Raw genomic sequence first — 17,259 nt, 5'->3', positions numbered from 1 at the left:
GAGCATAACAAAAACAAAGAGACTGAATGTGATTCACCGGCATCATGATGACAGATAATGTAGCATAATTAAAATTACACAGTTATGATTGTTTTACTACAAACTTTGAGACTGTATATTGTATTTGACTCTCCGGTGCTGGAACAGGGCTAAAACAAAGTGTGGATATAGGTCTGACTATGCGTTTGAAGTAATCACTTTTCTTTGCATGATACATTGACTGCATATATACGATAGCCTATGTCGGCGTTAGCTAGCTAGCTAGCTTTATCAATAGCTGTTAGCTAAATTTGGTGGATGATGACAGTAGCTGTTTATAAAATAGACTGTACATTATAAATATGTTGACACAATTCAGTATTGATGTGATTCCATCGCAACTGTCATTTTGATATATCGATGCGCTGTTGTTTTATAATAATAGATTGTATATATTTTCTGTATAACCAAGTTACGTTACACTAACGAATGGAGCTTTTTGCATTATCTTGAACATTGTCTAGCATTCATTTCATGTGTTATTATAGTTTACCTTGCTGAAAAATTACAGATTAACATTGACATTAACCTGACTTTTAGTATAAAGAGAAGATCGTTGAAATGATCTAAAAGTTACAAAGCAAGGTAGCTTGCAATTCGTCAGCGTTTGCAGGCAAGATCAAGTTAGCTAAAATTACACAGATCAATCCTTATGGCACTATATTTCACATGCTTTGCAGTTATGTAAGCTTACCTGTCCAATAAGAGGAACGCCAATTCTTCAGGGTCGGTTTTGATCCCCAAAACCGAACGAAGGTCCCTCCAGGAATCAAATGTCCTGCCGATGTTCACTCTAGTTTTCGCTCGACCACGACCACGTTCCCGCTTAGCCAGACGGGATTCAGTAAATAAATGTTTTTTTTTTTTTGGCTTACTCTGAGTTTGTGTAGGAGTCGGTGTTGTGTTTGGAGCCGGCCGTTTGCTGGATTCCATCTCTAAGATAACGTTACCTAGTGTTGAAGACTGTCTGTTGACACTGTTAAATAAGGAAGCACTGAGGCAAGGCTCTCGGGAGCGCGCAAAACGTCACATCCTTTGGATTTTCCTGACAAAAGCGACCCGCTCCCTTCGCATGAAAATCAGTCTACAGGCTTTAATAGGCAACCTAGGAAGTCCAGGAAGGGCTCATTTTTTAAGCTGCGTTACAAGCCGTTCACACATTGGCAACAAAAGGCGAATATTACATTAAAAATGTTACATATTGCACCTTTAAGTTTTTTGTTTTTGTTTTTGGTGTATTAAGTATACTTTAGAGTATTATGGTATTAGTCTTGTGTGTTTCATATTGTTTTTTTACTGTAAGTGTATGTGACTGGGTATATGTGTGTGTATGTGCAGAGGATCGTGTGTTACATTATTAGTGTTTAAGCAATGTAAAAAAACTGCTCTAACATATATATGAAGAGATTAGTGTTTGTGTTATTGTTGTTGTATATTTGAATGTATTTACTGTATGTATTTATATAAAATATGTATGTTTTAGGTGAAAGCAGAGGAAGCCGTAGAGATGGCCAGTGTTCACGCCCCTCCTTCTCCTCCGGCTCAGCCTGCTCTACCACACACACAACTTATGTTGGCAGGCAGTCAGCTCGCTGGGGTATGTGCTCACACACACACACACACACACACACACACACACACACAAAGACAGGTTCACATGTGGAAAAACACATATAAGCCAAATGACAAACATACTAAAAACTAAACATTTTACATCTTTGATGGGGATAGTTGAAGACCAATTTTTCAAATCTGATTTAACTTTTTAAATCATTTTTAACTTGATTTAAGTAGCAGTCAACAAAATGGCATTAATGGATTTAACAGTAACACTTTACACTAAGGTTCTAGTTAGTGTAAATGCCTTGGGTGTCATGAATTAACAATGAACAGTATCTTTTTACAGGATATATTTATCTTGGTTAATGTTAATCAATGAAAATACAGTTGTTCATTGTTAGTTTATGTTAGTTCATAAAAACACATCTGTTCTGTGAGCACTTAACCAATTTACATTAAATGCACGTACTATTTACCAAAAAATCATTGTCTGTCTCTTTCTTCTGCGCTAGCATCTTTACTACTCCAGTCATTTTGAGGACTTGGCAGTACAATACTGCAGATATCATTAACTTTTGTAGGACAAATTGCTTGCTAAGTTCCTCATTTGTAAGTAACTTTGGATAAAAGTGTATGCCAAATGACTAAATGTAAATGTAAATAATGCATTAACTAATGTTATCATATACAACTTTCAGTTTTAATAATGTATTAGTATGTTGCAATTAACATTAAACAAGTTTAATGAGTGCTGTAAATGTAATGCTAATTGTTAGTCCATGTTAATTAATTTCAGTAACTAATGTTGACAAACTACTTTATTTTGTTAATTTACTTCATTGAAGCCACAGTGATGACATTAGTGACCCTTCGCTAAGCTCCGCCCCCCTTGGTTACGGTCACTCGCTCTGACAAGCTCTGCAGAACTCCCCATTGTAATGAATGGGAGATTGCTGTGAACTTGGCGTTTTTTGGCAAAATATTCTCATAAACGGAATGGATCATATTTTTACGTGGGCTGGTATGAAGAGTGACATTGTAATGTATATTTATCTGAAGTTTTTTGTAAAATAAATTGTTAAATTATACAGTAATTTGATTAAAAACTGGAGACTCAAGGCAAACGATTACAGTCACTTGAAAAGAGAAACACTTCATTTAACAGCGATTACACATCTAATAACATTAGCATAAGTGAACAGAGCTGTTTCTAACATCTCATAACACACTCATTTTGATGCTGTGAACTGTTTATTCAATATCACTTTTACTATGACTTGAATCAATACATAAATGAATTAACGTTCAGCTTCAGTTTATCTTGGAGCAAATGTAGGTGTCGTTGCAGATGTTATATGTTCATTTGGGAATGAGGGCTGGCACAGTTTAATCCATAACATGCTCTTCTGCAGATTTATTTAAAGATTATTTAAAGAAAAGAAGAAAGAAAAACATTGCGTGTATCCTCTCTGGGTAACTCGTCACTATTACAAATGACCCGGCAACAACATGTTTTACAATTTTTTTTATTATTTTGATAAAATCCTGCTTAAAAGTACTCAAACACACATTACTTGCATAGGCTCTCATTGGAAAATAGCAAACGCATGTCAGAGTAAAGGTGGCAGGGCAACAGCTGCTAAGACAGGATTGGTCAGAAGCGCTTTCAAGGCGGGGCTTAGCGAAGGGTCAATTGTCAAACTGCTACACCAGCTTGCTACAAAAGTTTTAAATGGGACCTTCTTTTGTTTAAACAATCCTCACAGATGGTATGCCAACTGAAAATGTAATTTTCAGAGGTAATTGTAATTACCCAATGTTTGGGTTTCCAATATTTTTCTTGTCAGCTGAACCCTTATGACATAAATTATTTACATGAAGTACCCTCTGCAATTAAGTAAAGTTCTTACCCTTCAATACATATGATGAATAATACATTTAATGACTAATAATCATTGAAATGTTTTAATTCTACAAATTATTTGGCATTTCTATTTTTCTTTTTTCTTTTCCTTTTTTTCTATCTTACAAACCCCTTCTGCAGTTCAATCATGAGCACAGGGTGTTTTTAACACAGGCTCAACACCTTCCTCTAAAGCAGTATTGTGAAACAAACCCTTTTTTTTCTACTAATGTAGCTGAATGCAAAACAAATGACATATGGATACATGGATCTCTCTTGCTTTTTTCCTCTTTCTTTTTCGCTTTGTGCTTCTTTTAACTCATGCTTTTGGTTGATGTATATCCTTTGTAATTTATTCATGCTATGGATGCTGCCATAGGTTTTGTAAAATTGGCCTGCTTGCTTAAAGGTTCCTCAAGCTAAAATTGCTCAGAATTCTCCCTGTGCTACTTGGTGACACTGTTCTTTTCTCTACCAGTTATCTCCATCCCTCGCTTCTTCCTTCCTCTCTTTAGCTGGCCGCTCTCCTTCCTGCACAGCAGCAGCTGTTACTGCAGCAGGCTCAGGCACAGCTGTTTGCTGCAGCGGTGCAGCAGTCCAACGCAGCGCATGCCGCCCATGTAGCTGCGGCGGCCAATCAACAGCAGCAGACGCAACAGCAGCAGGCCAATCAGGCAGCAGCACAAGCCCAGATTCAAGCCAAACCTGAGCAAGCCCCGCCTCCACTTGCCATATCACAGCCTATCCAGCTTACTGCCCAGGTACAGCTGCAACTTCTGCTGTGTGGTTTTCAAAAGTGCATTTTTGATTGGAACCCCACTTCGCATACTCTTGCATTTCAGTTAAATGATTATTGTGCATGCTCTGGGGCCATCCCCCGGACTAATGTGCTACTATTGCGTTTTGTTCCTGGAAGGTCTGGTTAAGGAAACAGTCTGTTAGATGGTCAGTCATTTACAGAGTGAAATGAGACTAGAGTTGAAAAAAAAAAAAAATCTGGGAAAAAAGAATTCTTGAATTATTGGACAATACAAATAGCATTTTACTCTTAATGATTTGCTCTCAAACTTTTCTATGTAACATGGTTGGACCTTTTCTCCTATTCCCCCTTGTCTTTTCTCTTTTCAATCTCAAAAGTCTCTCTTTCTCTCTGTAAAGGACATTCAGCAGTTGTTGCAGCTACAGCAGTTGGTACTGATGCCAGGCCATCATCTACAGTCTCCTGCTCAGTTCCTGCTGCCCCAAGCCCAGACTCAACAGGGCCAGCAAGGTAAGTTACACCAATTCACACAATGTTGTGATGGTTATAGGGTCAGTGGTCATCATTGCTGCAACATGTTGAACACCCATCCTGTTACAGCATTTAAACACAAGCCTCATTCTAATTTCACATAATAGTTGTTTCTATGATGAGGTGATGTCTTTAATTTTTTTATATGTAATTTAAAATTACATAGTCATCTTGTAATACTTTATTTTATAATTGCCATTCACTCTCTCTCAGGTTTGCTTTCAACACCAAATTTGATTCCACTACCTCAGCAAAGCCCAGGGAGTCTCCTGACCACCCCACCTAGACTGGGGCTCCAAGCACAGGTAAACACACAGGCCTATGTAAGAGCCTATGCTAAGAACAATTCTTCACTAATGAGGAACAATCAAAGTTGTGCTCAAAATTCATACTCGTTGGCGTGTTCTGTAGATTTGAAAAGTCCAGTGAAGTGAAAGAAATGTTGCTGCCAAATCCATAAAATTTACACCAGTCATGTGCCAACTGTAACAGGGGTACTATGAGACAAGTGCCCAACCAAGCGACAAGAAATAAATCTGACCTCTTCCATGTTAATCAGTTTTTGTCGTAAACCAGTTGCGATCATGACAAGCAACAGACAACAGAACATCAAGTCGCTTGGTTTCTATTTCTGTTTAGTTGTGCAGAGTATGTGTAACAGGAGCCAGCTAGTATGTGATAGACTGATGTGTAAACCTCACTCCCCTGGCCTAGCCTTTAGCCACCTTGTTAGTGCATGCCTCCCATGCCCGCTGAAGCTGGTTCGAATCCTGCTTGGAGCGGGTCAAGCAGGAGCGGCTACAGTGGTGCCGTGACCCGGATGGGAGTGAGGTGTAGGGAGGTAAGTGTAACGGGAGCCAGCTGGTATGTGATAGCTGTGTGGTATGTGTAAACAACAAATGTTTTCTGACTGGTTGTGAGATTTTTGCTCTGCACAGCATATTTACTTTCAGAGAGGAAAGAAAAAACAGTTAAACCTTGGTGCGTTGCACCTGGTTGTAACACAATGTTATACTAAGGGACAGATTTTGAATTAAGAAATTATGATTATCGAGAGAATCTTTTGGAATATGTTCGAAATGGTTTCAAACTACACCAGTGTTTGAGAAAGTAGTCTGTTTTCCCAATTTGTGCTGTAGCATCATCCTGACGACAGGCTGTGGTCATTGCAGAGGGAGAAGAGTATGGAGAACACCGTGAGCTCCACCCCCTCCTCAGCCCCGCCCATGAGCTCCATTGCCACCATGACCCCACATGCAGAGGAGCCCAGTGATCTGGAGGAGCTCGAACAGTTTGCACGAACCTTCAAACAAAGGAGAATTAAACTGGGTTTCACACAGGTGTGCGCTAATGTCTGATTATTTTATTTATTTATTTTTGTCATATTTTGAAAAGACTTAAAGTCTTTTAAAGTCTGACACTAAAAGATAAAACTAAAAAGAACTTTCGTTTCATTAGCAATTTTGGAGATACAGGCAACAAGATCCAAGCACAATGTTCTCCTATGTACATTCTAAGCACTGCATGTACTGTAGATGAGCGTCGTAATTGATTACAATTTGGAGGACGTTTTAAATTCATAAATAATTTGATACTAGTATTCCAAATATAATTAAAATTCATCATTAATATGACATTAAAATATTTTATTAAAATAAAAAATAAAAAATAGTACTTATATTTTAATATCCATTACAGCATTATATGAGCTGAATCTGAAGAATTTAATGAAATAAGTTCATGCTAACCATGCTCCATGTCTTCATGTAGGGGGATGTTGGTATGGCGATGGGGAAACTATATGGCAATGACTTCAGCCAGACCACCATCTCACGCTTCGAGGCTCTCAACCTCAGCTTCAAGAACATGTGCAAGCTGAAACCCTTGCTAGAGAAATGGCTGAGTGATGCAGGTGTGTGTTTGTTAACGTGCAGGTCTGTTTCCTATTGGCATGTCACATTGCCATTTTATGATCAATGTTATGTGTTTATTGTACAGAAACCATGGCAATAGACAACATGATGCCGAGCCCCAGTTCACTGTCCTCGCCTCTGCTGGGCTTTGAAGGCTTGCCCGGACGCCGCCGGAAAAAACGCACCAGCATTGAGACCAACGTCCGCATAGCCCTTGAGCGCAACTTTATCACGGTTAGAAACACACATGAACACATGGGCCATACTACAAAGATTTTAATTTCCTTTTACAGAAATCATATTTGCCTCGTTCGTTATTCTACACAGCAGGAATGACCTCTTTTTTGCTGTCTCATGATAAAAATATATTGGTTTTGTTTTTGCTGATGCCATTTGTTTTCTCTCTGCAGAAGCAGAGGTCTACCAACAATCTAAATTATTGCAATAGACAGTATAAGAATTATATGCCACCATAATAAATGGCACATACACTGGCAGCCAAAAGTTTGGAATAATGTAAAGATTTTGCTGTTTCGGAAGGAAATTGGTACTTTAATTCACCAAAGTGGCATTCAGCTGATCACTAAGTATAGTCAGGACATTACTGATGTAAAAAGCAGCACCATCACTATTTGAAAAAAGTCATTTTTGATCAAATCTAGACAGGCCCCATTTCCAGCAGCCATCACTCCAACACCTTATCCTTGAGTATTCATGCTAAATTGCTAATTTGGAACTAGAAAATCACTTGCCAATATATCAAACACAGCTGAAAGCTATTTGTTTCGTTAAATGAAGCTTAACGTTGTCTTTGTGTTTGTTTTTGAGTTGCCACTGTATGCAAAAGACTGGCATGTCTTAAGGTCAATATTAGCTTTCTCTAGAAACTGGTCGTTCAATCATTGTTTTGAGGAATGAAGGCTATACAATGTTTGAAATTGCCAAAAAACTGAAGATTTCATACAAAGGTGTACACTACAGTCTTCAAAGACAAAGGACAACTGGCTCTAACAAGGACAGAAAGAGATGTGGAAGGCCAGATGTACAACTAAACAAGAGGATAAGTACATCAGAGTCTCTAGTTTGAGAAATAGACGCCTCACATGTCCTCAGCTGACAGCTTCATTGAATTCTACCCGCTCAACACCAGTTTCATGTACAACAGTAAAGAGAAGACTCAGGGGTGCAGGCCTTATGGGAAGAATTGCAAAGAAAAAGCCACTTTTGAAACAGAAAATCAAAAAGAAAATGTTAGAGTGGGCAAAGAATCACAGACATTGGACAACAGATAATTGGAAAAGAGTGTTATGGATCTTAACCCCATTGAGCTTTTGTGGGATCGGCTAGACTGTAAGGTGTGTGAGAAGTGCCCGACAAGACAGCCACATCTATGGCAAGTGCTACAGGAAGTGTGGGGTGAAATGTCATCTGAGTATCTGGACAAACTGACAGCTAGAATGCCAAGGATCTGCAAAGCTGTCATTGCTGCACGTGGAGGATTTTTTGATAAGAACTCTTTGAAGTAGTTTAAGAAGTTCTGAACATTTTTTTCAAATTGTAATAGTAATTTTCTCATTATTAATGTCCTGACTATACATTGTGATCAGCTGAATGCCACTTTGGTGAATAAAAGTATCAATTTCTTTCCATAAGAGCAAAATCTGTACATTATTCCAAACTTTTGGCCGCCAGTGTACATCTGGCATGACAAGAACTATTGCTAATAAGAATCGTGAACATATTTTATGCATATATAGTATCATAGGCCAGTTTACAACCAAGGCTTAACTCTCAAATAACATAGTTAAAGTTAAAGCAGGCATTGATTATGATTTTGAAATGCACAGAGTGCAGCAAGCAAGAGAACAAAGTAAATGGATGAAAAACATCCACCTCCCGCCACCCCAAGTGGCATTAACAGTACAAATTCAAACTTTGCCCATTTCAAGATCACTTTGTTTTATGCGGCTGGCCACAAATCTATCACAGACACTCTTTTTTTATGAAGCACTCCCAAACGTGTTGGTAAGACTGATGGGGGGACTGCTGAAATCAAAGTCAAGTATAGGTAAACTGTAGAAAGCCGCAATTGTATGAGCCAAAGCACTACAGGCATCTTATGTCATTTCGCTTTTTGTGGAGAAACCATAAAAGTCTCATTTCATTATTGAGGAAGTAATTTACCCAGCTGGTGTGATGTTGATGGAAATTGTAGGCCTATGTGAAAAGAAAACATTGGATGTAAACACCATAGTTCCATTATCAAGTAATACAGTCCACCGTCAAATCAGTATGTCCCTTGTTCATATTGATAAATTGAAAGGAACAGGTCAGTTCGCATTGCAGTTGATAGATCAACAGAGTGTGAATTATTAGAATAATCACTGTAGTGAATTATTAAAGAGTTAGTTCGCCCAAAAATGAAAATGTTCGCATGATTTACTTAACTTTAAGCCTTCCCAGATGTGTATGACCTTCTATCTTTAGCAGAACTGAAGTGAAGATTTTTATATGCAGATTTCAGCTCTGTTTGCCCATACAATGCATGTAAATGGGTGCCATGAGTCTGCTGACTGTTTGACGTTCCAAAAGGCATATTTAGGCAGCATAAAATTAATCCACATGACTCCAGTCTATCAATAATGTCTTCTGTAGCAAACCGGTAGGTTGGTGTAAGAAACAAATCGATAATTAAAATGTTTTTAACCTTAAATCGTTGCTTCTGCCTAGTCCTGTATTTTTGTTTGTAATGAACTAACTCTCATGTGATGTTTGTTCCTCTATTGTGTACAAAGCGCAGGTTTCCGACTTCTCGCATGAGTGCGCCATTGCGCTTATGTCACTGATGCATTGACTGCTGGCAGCTGGCAGGAATCGATTTTTTAGAGTTAAAGTTTTAATTATCGATTTATTTTAACACAAACCTAACGATTTGCTTCAGAAGACATTAATTGATTGACTGGAGTCATGTGGATTACTTATTTGCTGCCTAAATATGCCTTTTGGACCGTCAAACAGCCAGCAGCCTGATGGCACCCATTTACATGCATTGTATGGACAAACTGAGCTGAAATCTGCTTATAAAAATCTTCACTTCAGTTCTGCTGAAGAAAGAAATTCATACACATCTGGGATGGCTTAAAGTTAAGTAAATCATGAGAGAATTTTCATGTTTGGGTGAACTAACCCTTTAACAAGTGAATTATTATTAACAATATCCAGTTCCAAAATAGTTGAATAATGTTTCATAATGACCAGTTTACATTTTTCAAATCTGGATCTGGTTTGTACTTCCAGATGGAGGTAATTAAGCCGTATTGGGTGTTACGTTTGGGGAACACACCCTAAAAAGTCCTAAAACAAAAATTCTTTAAAACAAGTTTCCTGTGTGCACACGCTCCCAAAAAAATATAAAAAGAAAATTTGTATTCGCATACATTTTTAATGGTAATGTGGGAAAAAAACAATTGCTCACCTACATCTTTGCATGCCTGGCAATGCTGTAGTGTGTTAAAATGTGCATTTTAGACACTTGAATCAATCAATCATGCATCAACATGAAAGTGTTTTGGGCTGAAACTTGGCCTTGGCGCACATGTTTGGCATTTCTCATGTACTTCATCGATATTTGGGTGATGGACTGGCCACCTGTTCAGGGTGTTTCCCTGCCTTCGACCTGAGACAGCTGGGATAGGCTTCAGCACTACCCGCAACCTTACACAGGACAAATGGCTATAGAAGATGGATGGCTGGATGATCAATTTAATTCTGTTTTCATTAGTTTTCACTGCCATCTAGTGGCATTTTCAAGTTGTGAAGGTTTCAAATTTTATTATAAACTGTGAATCTAAAACTAAAATGAATTTGTGGTCGTTTTTGTTTTTTTTTTGTTTTGGAGTCACGAAAATGTATGTCAGTTCAGTTTTTATTTTTTCAGTCAACAAGAATGTCTTCATTCATTTTTTTATTTAAATTTTTTATGTTTTTTCACTAATAACACCATCTCGCCCCCTTTAGAACCAGAAGCCTACCTCTGAAGAAATCCTGCTGATGGCCGAGCAGCTCAACATGGAGAAAGAGGTCATCCGTGTCTGGTTTTGCAACCGACGGCAGAAAGAGAAACGTATAAACCCGTCCAGCGCCACCCCTCCCCTGCCCACTCAAGCCCCTGTACCGACGCACAAACCTCCCTGCTACAGCCCACACATGGTATGACTCACCCACTCACATATTTTACTGCTGATTTATCCCAAAGCCAATTAAGTTGATGCCTGGCTTTGAAATGATATTTGGATGCAGCATGGTGAGTGTGTTTGAATAATGTTGCAGGAAAAAGACCAGAAATTCAATTGTTAAGCCTAAAAAAAACATATTTAATGGAAATTGACTGTCTGTTTGAGTCTGTTTCTTTTCAGTTAAACTAACTTGAGCTACACTTCAACAATGCACTTTAAGAACCAGGGACTAAAACGGCTCATGGAACAATAACAGAAAACGTACTAAATTATTTAGAGAACGTAACAGAAAACGTGAACAAAGTTCAAACTGTTTAATATTGTTCTGATAATTTTTTCATTAAACCAAAGTTACATTTTGGAATTACACCACTTCATTGTACCCTCAAAAAAGAAACGTGCTTTGATCCTGAAAGAAACTGCTGCATCACACATTTCTTTGCCTAACTGCCCGTTGTGGATGTCACATTCTGTTAATTAAGACTTTTTTACCAGCTATTTAAAATTACTACAGTACATATACAGTACATGCACAGCTAATTCAGATACAAGGAAAACATTATTAGAGGTAAAAAGTACATTTCTCAGTTGTTCCCAAGTCTTCACTGAATTATTGTTAGATATGATGCATTAATACAGATTTGTTGCTGTCGGGTTTTGACTGAGAAGCAGATCTGTAAATAAAATTATACTTAACTGTTAATTAACTGTATGATTATTATGATTTCTATGCTGATACACCACACAAGAAAAAACAATTGCCTATTTTTGGTGAGGCAAGTAGCTTATTGTGAGCTTGTTTTTCCAGAACAGTTTGCTTGATTCTCTTGTGAGATCTGGCAACAATGCAATTGGTATTTCACCCACCCCTTAGCTCAGAGTACTGTCATTTTAAAAAGAACATTATTAACCACTCTTTTATTTTGTTCTTGCCGGTTACCATTTGGAGATGAGGCTTCGGAACTTCAGTACCGGAACGAAAAAATACCGTTTTTGCTTAGAACGAACCGAAATGAAAAACATTTAGTTTTTATTCCCTGTTAAGAACTAGAGTGCATGTTAGAAGCTTTGGATTAAGTTTCATTTTGTATTATGCTGTTTCCTTAAACTTTGCATTAGAGCTACATGATTATGTCAGAAATCATAGTGGTTGATTTTTCCCGTTAATATTGTAATTGTGATTCATTTAGGTTGATATAATTTACATACATATTCTTTATGTAGACTACGTATCCAAAACCATCTTAGAACTTAATTGCAGTTTAATAGCATGATGAACAGAACTGTTACTAAAATATTTAATAAATGATATACTAAGCGATTAAGGGACATGTATGTGATTGCGTACAATGCTCGACCGCAGCAAAAAATATGTTGTAAATAGACAATTTTGACGTAACGAGAGAAGAATGGAATGCTGACGTAATTGACACTTTTCATGATTAGTACATTGTGGTGAATATAATTGTAATCTCGATCATTTCTTTGAATAATTGTGCAGCCCTTGCATGTAAAACTAATAAAGGAAGTAAGAACTTAACTATGTTGTCTTTTTTTCAATTAGATGTCCAGTCAGGGACTGGCCCAAGCTGCCACCAGTCTCAGCACAACAGGTAGGATTTCTCTAAGACTGCATAGATAGAATGCTTGTGTTGTACAAGGTTACATATTTTACATTGGTGGTTAAAAGGACAGACACTAAATCTCTCTCCGTATGTAGCCGTCAGTCCCACACCTTCCGTGGCCTGCCCCCTCAACCCCAGTGGACATGCAGCAATGAGCTCCGCCCCTTCCTCTGTGACCCCGCCTCCTCTCAGCACAGTGAGCCCCAGCCCTCCCAATCTCAGCAGCCCTGGCCTGAATACAGGGTAAGAATTAGTCCACATTCAAAAGTTATTAAACCTAGTTATATTGGTTTTACGCACACCAGCTCCAGACACTCACAACTCACTTGCCACTAAATCTAACATCACAACAACAGCATGTATGGGTTCTGTGAAGCATAGCAAAAATTTATGTTACCCACCTATCGAGAAGAAAAAGAGCAACTTCTGCATCCGTCTTCAAGCCTTTTACCTCTCGGAGGTCTCTCCACCGCTGAAAAGCTTCGCCGATGTTGACGTGGCTCCTAGCCCTCGACTTATCATAATCCTTCTTTTTTAGTTCATATTCATCTGACCTTTTTCTCTTGGTCTGTTTCTCAGCCATGTGTCCTCCTTGGAGTTTAGAAAGTTTGCATCAGTCAGATTTGCTGTCACTCTTCTAATGAATTTCCCTCTTGCTCTGCCCCCACCCCCCATCCTGTGCATGTGCGAGAACCACCCCCTGTTGCTGATTGGCTGGAGTAGTGTTGTGTTGATCGATCTGTTCCACTTTGTTTTTGTCCCATTTACGGAACCAGGGCTGTGTACAAATACTATTTTTTTTCAGCCCACCCACAGAATGCACAGCTAGCAGACTGTGAGGAGATATTTGTAGAATTTGACAAAAAGTGTTGGATTACATTTACTGAGTGCACCTTTAAATAGAGAATACTTTGAAACGCTTGAGTGCGCAACTCTGCGCAAAACAAAATGGCCCTTAGAAAAAATACGTCCTTTATAGTGTAAGCATTTGTGACATGCATGACTTATCCCACAATTTCTATGAAGTGCTTACAATAGAAGTCTATGGGGCTACAAACTGCATATGTGCCTATTTTTTTCCAAATCAAAATCATTTTCTGTGGTAATCAGCAGCATGTCACAAATGATGCCAATAGAGCTTAAGATTGAAAATCACTTATTTGTTGACATTTCAATCAATTATCTATAAACAGAATGATAAAATAATTTGAATATTAATTCACTAATTACTTTTCTAATTAAATTTGTTATATTTATATTATATTTATTATGTTTGACATCAAAAACAAAGAGTATGCATTAATTCAATATCTATTTTTCTACATAACCCAAATGTTGAGACCTTAAAATCCAAGACTGTGATCATGACAGACTATTATTCTGTCAGCAACTTTCATTATGACTAAGCATTCTGTACTGAAATAATTACAGCTTAACTGTATTCGTATCATGCTTCTACACTACTCTGTTGTGTTTCCACTTGCCTACTTTATTATGACAGAGCACATTGGATTTCTTGCTCTTTAGTTTTCTTGCTTCGTCTGTCTTGATGTAACTATTTCCAGCATGTGAAAAACAAACACTCCACAAAAAGGAAATGGTTGCTCTTGAAATGTCACTTTAAATGCTTGCTTCTCTCTGCATGTATGAATGGTGTGTGTTTGTGGGCATGTGTAAATGACATCAAACACACTGCAGGAACACAATGATGGGTGTAAGCACAGGAATGAACCAGGCCCTCCTCGGCAGCAACCCTCTGGCCACAATGCAAGGTTTGTCATAGAGAGAAGAAAAGAAAATAAGGGGTAGAAAGAAAGATGGAGGCAAAATAAGATATGCTTAAAAAGTAATATACCAAGTTAAGGGAAAAAGAGAATTCTGTATGAAGAGAAAAAAGGCATGGTTTAATAAGGGATATTCATAATATTTAAATAGGGGGAGAAGAAGACAATTAGAGGTCAGTAATTATTATCAATCAAACCTGTCCATCATTCCATAATCAAAGAGGCTTCCATTATTTTCAGATGATGTTAGTGATATTTTTTCGATGCAGACCAGAGGAACTAAATATGTTCACCGCATACCTATAACATCTGCATCCCCACTACTTACATACTTGTGTGTGTGTGTGTGTGTGAAGAATTGTTTGTGTTTGTGGATCTTGTTCTGTTTCATTCCAAAGCTGCTGTCATTTCTACGTCCTTCCATTTGTTCATGAAGTCAACATGAAGTCAAAATTAACCCCATTTACTTACATAATAGCTACATGTTCCTGGTCTTTTTATGCATGATTCTTCATTACATGTTATAACTTTTTATATTTAATGCCTTTATTAGATTTATATTTAAACTTTAATCTTCGATTACGGCAATAATAGCAAATAACGATTCCATTTCACATTATGGAAGTAAAATGGGTTGCAAATGCTGCTTTGTGTTGACTTGAAAACTCATTTCCATCCTCATCACTTAGACTTATAGTACAGGAATATATAGCAATAGTTTACCTAAAAATAATTATTTTCTCATCATTTACTCACCCTTATACCATCTCAAACTCGTATGACTTTTTCTTCTGCGGTACACAAACAACATTTTTTGGAAGGATATATGATTTGTTTTTCTCTATACAATGACCAATTTGTCTATACATTGCACAATGTGTAAATGGGCTCCAAAACTTTCAAGCTCCAAAAAGGATATAAAGGCAGCATAAATGAAATCCAAATGACTCGAGTGGTTTAATCCATGTCTTACAATCGCTTTGGGTGAGAAACAGACAGGAAGTGTAAATGAGCTTCTTTCATGAACGTGCCAAGGAGACTGGGGATATCAAGATTTATAGTGAATAAGGACCTACATTTTGGTCTGTTTCTCAACTAAAGCGATTTTATCGCTTTTGAAGACATGGGTTAAACCACTTGATTATGGATTATGCTACCTTTATGTGCTTTTTTTAACTTGGTCAAAATTTTGGTTGCATGAAAATTTGGATCCCATTGACTTACACAGTATAGATAAAAAAACATCATATATCCTTCAAAACATCTTCGCTTGAGCTCCACAGAATAAAGCAATTCATACAGTTACGGGGGAATAAATGATGAGAGAAATATAACTTTTTGGGTGAATTAAGTTTTTTAGAAGTGTAAATCACTGTATGTTCTAATATGCCATCTTCTTTCCTTCTTTTCCACTCTCTTTTCTGATTTGTTTTGCAGCCCTAGCTGCCAGTGGTGGCCAGATACCCATTTCCGCACTTGAGAGCAGTGGTCAAATGTTCCTGGGTGGAGCTGGAGGTCCAGGAACTGGACTTCGACCATCCCTCTTCCTAAACCTTCCCACTTTACTGCCCCTGGCAACGGGCGCAAGTATGGGACTGGTCAGCACCTCCAGGGCTTCTCCTCCTCCTGGTGCAAGTGGTGTGAGCCCAGACTCATGCTCCATCTCCCCCTGCTCAAGCCCCGCCTCCTTCTGCTCATTAGGCGAAGCCTCACCACCCCCTTTGGGTGGAGCTATGGCTGAGTGATGCCCACAACAACCTGCTACACTTGAGGGGAGTCATAGGGGCAGAAGAAAGTAGAAAAACAAAACTCGCCTTTTCAACCAAAGCCATCTCTTACTCGCTCCATGTCTCTCTTTTGCTCTCTCTCTCTCTCTCATTAAGTCTTTTAATGCCAAAAATACAGATAGATAGAGGGAGGGAGAAACTAGCAGGAGAGAATGAGGATGAGGAGGGAACAAGAGAATGGAAACTGTTTAAACCAAAAAAGAAAATATGTATAAACGTGGAGAGGTGGCCTCATGGAGCTACTAAGAATGTAAATTTATTCCTGAATGGAAAAAGACAAACTTGCATATAACAGATGAAATTGAGGGCAGGGTTGAGAGCCAAAAAAATAAATTTATGGTGGAAAAAAAAAACAAAAAAAATTACGAAAACGGGTGGCAAAGAATGGAACAAAGTAGGGACATCTGACAAGTGTCACTGGATGGTAGAAAGAGAAACCAAAAAATAAATACATGGAAGAAGAATGGAGAGACTCACAATGACAAAAATGCCAAAATCACCAAAAACCAAAAAATCGGAGAGAAAAGCTTTACCTAAGACTTTTTAACCTGACTTGTCCAGGATCAGATCTAACTCTACATAACACCAAAAGCTTGCTCATTTTATTATTTCCTCCATATTACTGTATGTTTCCATGCACCGCTTATCATTTTGAAGGCCTATCATTTTTGTAAAATATTTTTTTCCTTTAAACTATTTGTAAGTGTCTTTCTCAATCTACCTCTGCTATCTAACTAGTTAGACGTACTCATTATGTTTTATTCCATTATTTCATTATATTCAGAAACATTTTCTAGTCAAAATTGTTTAGATCAAAACCACAACAATGGAACAATTTGGAGGGTGTTTTGAAAAATCCTTCCACTTTCATATCTGCATCTTAACAGTATTGCCTGATTGTTCAACCCACATAAACAGCACATAACTGTCAAACAAACAAACAGCACATAACAGTCAAACAAACAAACAAACACATATACACTAAAACTACTGTGATACACTTCCCTAAATTTTCCCCATCCATCATTTATTAGTTCAGTTGTCCATCTGTTCGAAACTCATCCATGCCTCAAACTTTGACTCACTTTCTTGGATACCAAAGCATTTGTCTGACATTTTGCG

At 37.9% G+C, this 17,259-nt stretch overlaps 1 protein-coding gene across 1 annotated transcript in view; it reads left to right on the top strand.

Annotated features, from left to right (window-relative positions):
• LOC127421087 (POU domain, class 2, transcription factor 2) overlaps positions 1-16,095 on the top strand; it is a 69,355-nt gene extending 53,260 nt beyond the window's left edge. The window contains exons 6-17 of the mRNA XM_051663838.1: positions 1,523-1,636; positions 4,018-4,263; positions 4,661-4,772; positions 5,007-5,098; positions 5,933-6,133; positions 6,564-6,705; positions 6,792-6,940; positions 10,724-10,915; positions 12,506-12,554; positions 12,662-12,809; positions 14,265-14,338; positions 15,788-16,095. Coding sequence (XP_051519798.1) covers positions 1,523-1,636; positions 4,018-4,263; positions 4,661-4,772; positions 5,007-5,098; positions 5,933-6,133; positions 6,564-6,705; positions 6,792-6,940; positions 10,724-10,915; positions 12,506-12,554; positions 12,662-12,809; positions 14,265-14,338; positions 15,788-16,095 — 1,827 coding nt within the window. The remainder of the gene's footprint in view (positions 1-1,522; positions 1,637-4,017; positions 4,264-4,660; positions 4,773-5,006; positions 5,099-5,932; positions 6,134-6,563; positions 6,706-6,791; positions 6,941-10,723; positions 10,916-12,505; positions 12,555-12,661; positions 12,810-14,264; positions 14,339-15,787) is intronic.
• Positions 16,096-17,259: the final 1,164 nt, after the last annotated feature.

The sequence above is a fragment of the Myxocyprinus asiaticus genome, chromosome 30, assembly GCF_019703515.2.
Source record: "Myxocyprinus asiaticus isolate MX2 ecotype Aquarium Trade chromosome 30, UBuf_Myxa_2, whole genome shotgun sequence".
Taxonomy (NCBI): Eukaryota; Metazoa; Chordata; class Actinopteri; order Cypriniformes; family Catostomidae; genus Myxocyprinus; species Myxocyprinus asiaticus.
Note: the sequence above shows the minus strand (reverse complement) of the source record. Positions and strands in the feature narration are given on the sequence as shown.